The sequence below is a fragment of the Carlito syrichta genome, unplaced genomic scaffold (genome assembly GCF_000164805.1).
Source record: "Carlito syrichta isolate Samal-C Ts95f unplaced genomic scaffold, Tarsius_syrichta-2.0.1 Scaffold315198, whole genome shotgun sequence".
Lineage (NCBI taxonomy): Eukaryota > Metazoa > Chordata > Mammalia > Primates > Tarsiidae > Carlito > Carlito syrichta.
Genome location: NW_007259294.1, coordinates 858336 through 868276, shown reverse-complemented (window position 1 = coordinate 868276; position 9941 = coordinate 858336). Strand labels below are relative to the sequence as shown.

At 48.5% G+C, this 9941-nt stretch overlaps 1 protein-coding gene across 1 annotated transcript in view; it reads left to right on the top strand.

Moving 5' to 3' along the window:
• GAS7 (growth arrest specific 7) overlaps window positions 1-9941 on the top strand; it is a 247056-nt gene that overhangs the window by 229788 nt on the left and 7327 nt on the right. Inside the window, exons 9-11 of the mRNA XM_008072471.1 lie at window positions 2087-2165; window positions 7864-7992; window positions 8916-9039. Of these exons, the coding sequence (XP_008070662.1) occupies window positions 2087-2165; window positions 7864-7992; window positions 8916-9039 (332 nt within the window). The remainder of the gene's footprint in view (window positions 1-2086; window positions 2166-7863; window positions 7993-8915; window positions 9040-9941) is intronic.

The window sequence follows — 9941 nt, the reverse complement described above, 5'->3', positions numbered from 1 at the left end:
ATTGTAGAGATGAGGTCTCGCCTGCCCAGGCAGGTCTTGAACCCGTGGGCTCAGGCAATCGACTCACCTCAGAGAGAATTTCTAAATGACTTTTTTATAAACTGAATTGGCTCAAAGGGGCCTGAAAGATAGGGGAGCAGGGAGGGATCCATGGGGGGTACGTTAGCTCAGAGGGACTCACTGGACATTTGCAGTGATGTCCTCCCACCGGGGAATGTCCAGCCTGAAGTGGAGGTGGGGCTGGGGACACCTTCTTGACTGGAAAACCATGTTCTTCCTTTCCTCCCAGTAGCCCTGAGATGACATTCTCTGGCCCCAACGACTGTCCCTGGGGCAGTTACCGTGCACTCTGCTGACAGCAGACTTACAGCTCTAAAGATGCCTGCACTCACACACAGTCTAGGCACCACTCAGGGCCTCTTTGGCTTCGGTGACTCTTGTTTGTACCTCCTGCAGACTGCTGCGTGTCACTCAACTGCAGGGGCAAAACCCTCCCTTTAATCAAATTCCCATTCCTCTCGGGACAGCTTCTGTAAGTTTTTTGTAGGGCTAGGATCCATCTTGAGATAATTTCTGTGTATGGCATGAGATAAGGGTCAAATTCCTTTCTTCCCCTACGGATATATAGTAGTTGTTTGTTAAGACTGTTAAGACTGTCTGTTCCTCCCATTGAAATACCTGATATCTCTGCAGGTCAGTCAACCCTATCCATATGACTGTGTTCTGTTCTCCTGATCTATGTAACTGCCACACTACTTCCACCATCCCACCACCCTCAGACCTCCCACCCACCTGTTGAATTGATTGGGGGGGTGTGGGGAGGTTTGGGGGGTTTGGCCACCCAGAGGGTGTATAATGTCCCAGCACAGCTTCCTGCCACTCAGACCCTTTAGGCAGAGACAAATGTTAACAGCTTAGATTGTCCCATCGCAACATTCCAACTTTTCTCTGGTGTGCTCCCCAGCTTGGATCACCCGAGGGGACCTTTCTTTGCCAACAGACTCCTAGATAAAATCGGCCAGTCATTTCCCATAAACACCCAATTCAGCCCAAGCAAGCACAACGACCAGACAGGCCTGGACTGTGACCAGAGGGGTCTGCTCCGCTCTGCTTAGTAATTCTTAGCTGCTGGCTTTTCTGCTCAGACCCAGAAGCCTCACAGCATGCTGTCTTTTAATCAGCTTTTGCCACTCGAGTTTAATGAATTCTCTGGGGGAAGTGGCTTTTTATGACAGTAAGTCAACTGAACAATTCAGCCTGGATTTACTGGTTGGGTTGAAGATCATGAGCAAAGAAGCAGGGGTATCATTTGGAAGGTCAGCGAGGCTAAAGAGTTTCACATCACGGACAATGTGGTATGGGGCCTGCACTGGAAAGTTGTAGTGAATTCAGGAGATTTCTTCCATGTGAAGCCTCTTCTTGGAGTGGAGAAGTGATTCAGCTGAGAGGACTTGGCCATTCTCCAGTACATTGTGGGCAGTGTTAGGGCTCACAGCTAGAGAGTCAGTAGTTGAGGGGAGCTGCAGTCCTAAGGTTGGCCACGCCCCTCCTAGAAGTCAAGCAGCAGGGGTTTGCCCATAAGCTGGGCTGTGTGGTACCTTCAGTTTGTGAAGGGCTTCTCCTTGGAACGGAATTTGTTTTCCTTTCTTGATTTCCCAGCATACCCCTCGTCAGCAAACTTGTGGGGTGGGGTCATGGGCCAGGTAGCAAGGCTCTCACTGTAGCAGGGGCTTTGGAACTACCCCCACCTGCTTCCTGCATCTGCTCCTGTCCTTGGGAGCCTCCGGGTTCCTGGATGTTTCCCCAGCCACTCGGCTGTCTGCCACAGTCTGCTCTCTTAGCTCCAGAGGTAGGGTTGGCTCACCCTGGCCTTAGTGGCTCTTCTGGCCCTGTGGGCTGAGACATGATGCTCATGTTTGATTTGAACCTGGCCTCTGCCTCACCTAAGTCCAAAACCTTGGGTGTTATATATCTCCTGGAGACATGGGGTTGAACTCTGCCTCGGGAAGTGCTGAGGCTTCTGACCTGACGTCGGTGCAACTCCCACTGGAATCCCCAGAGTCTGACAGCCTCTTTCGTGTTGCAGCTCCCTGGGAGAAGCGTGGGCCCAGGTGAAGAAGAGCCTCGCTGATGAGGCAGAAGTTCACCTCAAGTTCTCTGCCAAGGTAACCAACCCTCCCTTGTAGCCTCTCTGGGTTTGTCCTACCCAATGGGGTGCTGATAAATGGTTAACAGCTGTTTATCTGGTTTGTTGTGTTTGCTATTTTCCCCGGTGTAAATTTCAAGCTACCAACATGAAATCACTGAGAACAGAATTAGGGAGAAAAGTACAATAGCACACCATGAGACAGTGTTCTTATCATGCAGATAGAGTAATGCAGACAACTCAGTATCCACCAAGAGCATGGGTAATAATCACATGTAGTTAGGAAGTCATAAGTGCTAGGTGTTTATTACCTTTGTCTTAATAATTTATTAAAAGTTTATATTCTTTTGTTTATTATTGTTGTTATTTAGTTGGAGTCTCATTCTGTTGCCTAGGCTGCAGTGTAGTGGCACAATCATGGCTCACCACAGCCTCAGTCTCCAGGGCTCAAGAGATCCTTCCGTCTCAGCCTGCTGAGTAGCCGGGACTATGGGAGCATACCACTGCTCCCAGCTAATTTTTTGACTTTTTTGTAGAGATGAGGTCTCACTATGTTGCCTAGGCTGGTCTTGAACTCCTGGGCTCAAGCAATCCTCCCATCTCAGCCTCCCAAAATGCTGAAATTACAGACATGAGCTACCATGCCCAGCCTGATTTTGTTTTTCATAATGGCTGTGTTTAACAACTAGCACATGAAATTCCTGAGAATTTAACATTTAGCTCTTGGGAGCCATTGTGAGCCAGACTAAGCACTCCCCAGCTTCTCAGGTGAACCCCTGAGTGATGAAAGCCTATATTCTCTCTTTGCCCAGCTTTTAAAGGAACACATAGGCACGTTCTATCTCTTCTTGGTGTCAGGAAATACTAGACTATGCCAAAGGGAGAACTTTTTGGTTTTATTTGTTTTTATTTCAGAATTTCAGAACAATTAAATGACCCTTCTTCATTTGGTTCTAAATACTAGGACTTGCTTGAGGACAGGGATGTTTCTGTCCTACCCTCAGGGCTTAGGATGGTGTCTGGCATGTAGTAGATGTTTAATAAATACTTTCTGAAGTAATGAATGAATGGAGCCCTCTGACTGTCTCCTCCCACCCCCTGTTATTTCAAGTCTACTTTCAAGATTTCTCTGTGTTTTCAAATGTCCCTCTCCACCTCACTTCCAGGCTCATATCTTCCCTCTCTTACTCTCAGCTACTTTTTAGGTGAAAAATAAGCTAAATATCTCAGTGAAATAATTCATACTAAGGTGTGCATTACTGGTAGGGTTACCTACCCATTAGCATGCTTGCCTTTTAAAGGAAGAGAGACCCTTGAGAGTGTCACCATCCTGGCGACCTGGCCTACCCTCCCTTCTTTCTGCCCTCCCACTGTCTCCAGTCACACACAACAGGGCAAAGTGCTTAAACTCTGTGAGCCCCTCATCTTTAAATACTTTCTTTACTTTCTGAAGGTAGCATCCCCGAAGATATTAGTAGTTGCTCCTGCCACAGGCTTTTGCATTCAGCACTCACTGGGCCCATCTCTTTTCTAGCTATTCCCACTGCAGTTGCAATTCCCTGCTTTGGGTTCCCTTTGGGTGTACACCCTCAGAGGACAGGAGTGTCATTGTACCCAAGGTCCTCCACCCCATCCCACCTATCTGCTCTGCACATAGAAGGCAGAATGCATGACTCAAGTGGCCGAGACGCGTGGGAGGGCTTCGTGAAGAGCTGGGTAGGAGGAGGGATCAGTGCCATTGTAGCTCCCCATGTCTAAATGAGGTTCGTGCCCCAAGATTGAGTAGACACCCAGATGTGAGTGAGAATTCCTGGCTAATAAAGGCACGCTCACGGACCTCATTCTACCAAACACTCCATAAGAAAATTACTACTCAGACCCTGGCAGAGAAGGGAACTCCATGAATTGGTCTCTTTCCTGCTTTGCATACAAAGCAGTAAGTTATTTTAAGCTGCAATCATGAGCAGTCTTCCCCGCAAGGTCTCCCTTCCCCTGTGATAGCCCCTAGTAGCTCCATTCTCTGCCGTGGCAGAAACTTCCATTGACTGGTGAGATACATGGGAAGGCTGCTGTTCTTATGTAGTGGGGCTGCAAGCTTCTGAAAGGCCGCCTGCCAGGTCCCCAGGAATCCTGGTGGCATTCTCAATTGTTTAGAATATTCAGCAACAGGTGACAAAACACTCTGCAATGCTGTAGTGGTGACATAAATGTTCAGAATGGTTACATGCAGGATATAACTCATCATCATCAACTACTATGTGGGACAGCATCTCTGTTTCACAATGAGAAGGGACCAGAGGTGAAATCGCAGCCCCTGGTCACACAGCCGAGTGGACTCAGCCGTGGAAAAAGCAAAGAAGGCTAAGCAAATGGGCGACTTGATCCCTAGGCATTTTTTTTTTTTCTGACAACGACCTCTCTTGGGCAGATCAGTGGCATTTAAACTGCACAGCCCTGTTCTTGAGGGACACACTGTCCTCCCAGGGGATGCCAACAGGGCAGTGCAGGCTGACCCCATGCCACCAAATATTCAGAACACTGTAAGTCAGTGTTCAGGAGGCAGGGTGGACTTCACCATTCAGCTGACAGGAAGCTTATGAAGGCAGGTCATACAACACAGACTTCTGCAAGAACTTCCTTTTTTTTCAGCCTACCGGTCAGTGTTGGTGGCCTCCAGCGATCCTAATAGCAGTCTAGTGGTTTGATGGAGTTTCCTGGAGAAGAAGGAGAAGGATTTACTTGTCTGCCTTGAATGATAGGCTCCATATACTCAAACCCCATTTTAGTGTCTGCTCCAAAAGGCTTATTGAAATTCTGCTCTGAGGGTTCTGTGTCAGGAATAAGAGCTCCTTAAGAAATGCAATTTTGTTATGGCAATTTTTCTGGTTTTTCTATTCTGCCAGCTCAATCCATTGCTGCAGGTTGCTAAAGAAATAAGATTGCTCTATACAAAAGAAGTTATACCTGACTGAAGAAGGGAAGAGAGAATTTTCTCCTTCCGCTGGGAGAAAATCTAAATTGTGCTGTATAGGCCAATGCATTCAGTCAGAAGATTTTGCAGGGCAGGGGTTTCAGGAGACATGAGTTTTATTTCAGTGCTAACAAGCTCTGTGCTCTTGGGCAAGTCACTTAGTGCCCCTGGGGTTGCATTTCCATATGTGTGAAATGAAGAGTTTGGACCAGATAAACAACTTTAGACTTACTTGATGGTGACTTATAATATTACATGGGCACTCAGAACACACAGTATTACATGCCTCCACTTCTATGACCACATATAGATATTCATGCATGTGTGTAGCAGAATAAATGTGTCATGAAACAGTATTTATCCTTCTCCCTAAAATATGCTCTGGTATTTTCTACTCAGGTCTTGTCTATTCTCACCACAAAACTGATCCTGAACCATTAAATTGACTTCACAATTCTTGGCCACCCATTGTTCGAGAAACACTTAACCCCAGGCCATCTCTGAAATTCCTTCCAGCTCAGGGTGTCTCTTATTCTTTTCTGGTGTGTGAGGTGGGAAGGAGTCAAAGAGAGCAGGAGTTTGGGGAAGGCAAGCTGAGGGGCTCCAGTGACCAGGCCTGTTTGGTATGAGACAGGCCAACCCAAAGGTCTACAGAGGCACACTTTCAGGAGGAACTTCTAACTCACAGTTAAACAAAGATGCTTAAAAGTTAACAATGAGTTATGAAAAGATGCCAAGCTAACTTTTTTAAAGAACAAAAATGTGTGTCTTTAAAAAGTACTTAATATCTGTAGAGAGATAGAGAATCCATGGGTCTTCATCTGTGGAATTGAATCGGTTATGACAACTAGTAGCATTATGTTCCCAGAATTATGCCATTATGTCATTTGAATTTGGGGAACGCCTTATTAGAACCTGGGGCTGGGGCCCAGGAACCCTTCATGTTAGAAAACTCCTCCAAGTCACTCCTGGGCACATGAAAGTCTAACAGTCACTTGCCTTCCAGGTCCTTAGGGACTTCAGAGTTTCTAAGTCAACAAACTTGAGTTGTCCCTCGTAGACCCTCAGTCAGGAGAAGTTTCTACACAGCTAAGCTGTGGAGATCCTGCTATTTGGCAAATGCCAAATCTACTGTATGTGGCAAAGGGATTTACTCATTCTCATGAGGTCTTCTGTAGCATCTTACAAACTGCCACCAGATGGAGATGTTTTCCTATTCAACAGAAGTTCCAGGAACTCAAAAGAGACCCAAGAATACGCATTTACAACTATTGTCAGGAGGAAAGGGGTGTTTGGATGGCCAGCTCTCTGTTCATGTTGAATGGCATCCAACAGCAAAGCTGTCTTCTTGTCACCTGGGTGACTGAGCACTGAAGAGTTTGTCATTCTCTCTACAAATAGAGAAGGGGCACCCTTCCCACACCAACCCTGGTCAGACGCTGAGGACAGCAGTGGCCAAGTCAGATGAGGTCCCTGCCTGCTTGGAGCTTATAGCCTAGAATTGGAACACCTAAGTCCTGCTGGTCTCCAGAGAAGACACTGAACCATGTAGCAAAAACCTGGGTAAAGGAGGGAAGTCACAGAAGCTCAAAGCAGGGATGTCATCTGGCCAGAGAAGTTGGGCTGTGTATTCCAGAGGCACCTCTGGGACAGATGAAGGCTGAATTGGGGGACCATAGGTCAAAGTAAGGAGGGAGTGACCCTGGGAGGCTGAGTCGAGAGGGGAGGATGCAGTGCTAGGCTGCCCACCTGGCTTTCACCAGAGCAGGGCCACATGGATCTGTTTTCTTATAAAATAGATTTCATGCTCAGAACCAAAAAGAGGATGCTTTAAGGAAAAGTTATTTTTAAAAAGGGGTGGGTAGGAAAGAGGGAAGGAAACACAAGAGGAAAAAAATCTTGGAGACTTGTCCTCTCGTGGCATGAATTTTTCTCTGGCCCTAGGAATTCAGGGGTGTTTCCCTTTGGTGGGGATGGGTATGGTGCCTGTGCCCCATCCTGTGCCCCATTCAGCCCAGCGAGTTGAGAAAACGCAAGAGAGTTGCCCTTGGGAGTTTCCAGACGACCTCAAGCAGTTCCCACCATGAACTCCTCAAGGACTGGACCCTGTCCAGGTCACCTGGCATGCAGCAGATGCTCCATTTGTCGAACTTAGCCGAAGCCATCTAATTGAATGGCATCTGTTCCACAGTTATTTATTGAGCTACATACAGCAGTCACTATGCTAAGTGTTCAGGAACACAGATGATGACATGATTTCTGCCTCCAGAAAACTCCTAGTTTGGGAGGTAAGGGAGAGAGACTCCCAGGCAAAGCTGTGGAATACCAATAAGTTTGTGAGGTCATAGATACGTTCACTAACTTAATGTAGCCATCCCACCATGTAGACATAGTTCAAAATATCACACATACACCATAAATATAGGAGTTTTAAAACTTTAAAAAATAAAATAAAAAAGATGCCACTGTGGAAGCTTAGAGGAGAGAGTTAGCTGGCAGGGGGATCAGAAAGATCTAGACACGAGCCACTTATCCTGTAGATAGGCATTGGGGCCTCCTGGGCTGAGGTGACGCCTAGATGGAGATGTAATAAACAGTCTCTTATGGAGGGGAGGAGGGTCTCTTGCCCTCCTGCCAGGCCACTGCCCCAGACCCATCCTCACCTGCCAGGGGAGGTGGAGGGTGCCCCCTCGCCCCTCGCAGCCGATGCCCTGGGTCCTGAGTGGGCTTCTACCCTCTTCCACAGCTTCACAGCGAGGTGGAGAAGCCTCTGATGAACTTTCGTGAGAACTTCAAGAAAGACATGAAAAAGTGTGACCACCACATTGCTGACCTCCGCAAGCAGCTCGCCAGCCGCTATGCCTCGGTGGAGAAGGTGAAAGGCCTAGCATGCCGGACTTGGGGTGGGGGGTGGGGGGGTGACGTGCAGGGGCCTGCTGGAAGAGGATGGGCCGGGAAGCCATCAGTGGCTCCATACACCAAGGTGGGGCCTTTGTCCCTGTGCTGGACTGGTCAGGGGGGAGTTCTTAGCCTCGTGCCCATGCCTGAGGACCCCAACCCATCCAAGGGGCAGATAGGAGCTGCCTCCCTGTGGTGCTCAGACGACTGCCCAGAGGGCCAAGGGTAGTGTGGAGAGGCTGCAGCTGCAGTGGAGGCACTGTAGACGAACTCAACCCGTGGTTTGGGGATCCAGAGCCTGAATGTGCTGTTGGTCCATGTGTGGTCCCTGCATCTGGGCCTTACCTAACAGAGTCTCTCCTACCTTCATGGCCCTTCTCCCTTCCCTCCTTCTTGCTCAGCGACTAGGCAAGGCTGTGGGTGGTCACACCTCAGGGAGCTGCTGATTGCCAGCCCTGGGGGGAAGAGTGCTAACCCCAAAGTGCCACAGAGAGGATAAGCAGGTTTGTACTGCTGTAGGCACCCTGCTCTGGAATATGGGGCATCTGATGCTTCCAGCCTGTTAAGCACTGCTGGGAGGTGACACAGGTGACCTTTGTGGTTCCTTCCAACCCAAGAGGCATAAACCCCAATGGGTATATGCCCCAATGAAAATATGGTCTGAGAGATTGATTGAGGCTGAGTCCAGATGTCACTGGAAGAGACAGGGATGACAAGATCCAGGTTGGAGTCTCTGTGGTTTCCCTCTGGCTGGTTGGCCCCTCTGAGCCACTGTGACAGCACCCACACAAAGAGAAAAATCAAGGACTCCTATGGAGAAAAGGGAGCCCGGGCCGTGTGGCCCATGTGGACCCTGGCTTCAAGCTTTGTGGACAGCTTCTCCGTGTTGTTGGACCCCAGGCCCGGAAAGCCCTCACAGAGCGGCAGAGGGACCTGGAGATGAAGACGCAGCAGCTGGAGATCAAGCTGAGCAACAAGACAGAGGAGGACATCAAGAAGGCACGGAGGAAGTCCACACAGGCTGGTGAGTGTTAGGGTCACTGGCCACAGATGGTGAGGGCTGGAGATGGGGTGAACGGGAAGGTGCCTCTCTACAGGATTGCAGAGAGGAAGTTTCTTCCTGTTTCCCAGGAAGTGCACCCCACTTCTCTCCTCTCCACCCCCACCTGGGGATCTCAAAGAAAGAGACTTGGGGAATGGAGGGGGAGGGAGCAGACCAGGCTGTTTCCAAGCCCTGGTGGGGACTAGATTTCTCATTCTTTCCCCAGTGATGGCTTTATTTTATTTTATTTTATTTTGCCTAAGCCCTGGGTCTCAGACCAGGAGGTAGACAGACTCTTCCATGCCCCAAGAACTTGGGGCCTTGTCCCTGCTCAAAGCCCACAGAAGTGCATATCCACCCAAGCTGCCCACCTCCCCACGAAGTTCCCTTATGAAGATGGGCTTTGCTCCAGGAACAGGGAGTCGATGTTTTATTTAAAGAAATAACCTGATTTCAGATTCTCTGCATGTTGGCTTTTGCTTCCACCTAGTGGTAAGAATTAGCTAATGCATGACGAGGGCGAGAACAATTTGAATGAATGAAAAACTCAGTAGCTATAAAAGAAGCCAAGTTTTACTACATGCAAGGACATGCATATTGCCTCTGGAATTCGAACGTGTGCTGTCACAATAGGCTTTCGAGGTTTTGAGGTCCCTTTCACCTCAACTTCTGCAAATTAAAAGCATTAGTTAATTTCATTATAGAAGGAAGCAGCCACCTTGCGAATATTTTGAAATAAGATTGGATAGAAATAAGTCAATCACAAATAATGTGATATAAGCCGGGCTTGGTGGCTCAGACTGTAATCCCGCGCCTTTGGGAGGCTGAGGTGAGTGGATTGCCTGAGCCCGCGGGTTCGAGACCCGCCTGGGCAGCGAGACCTC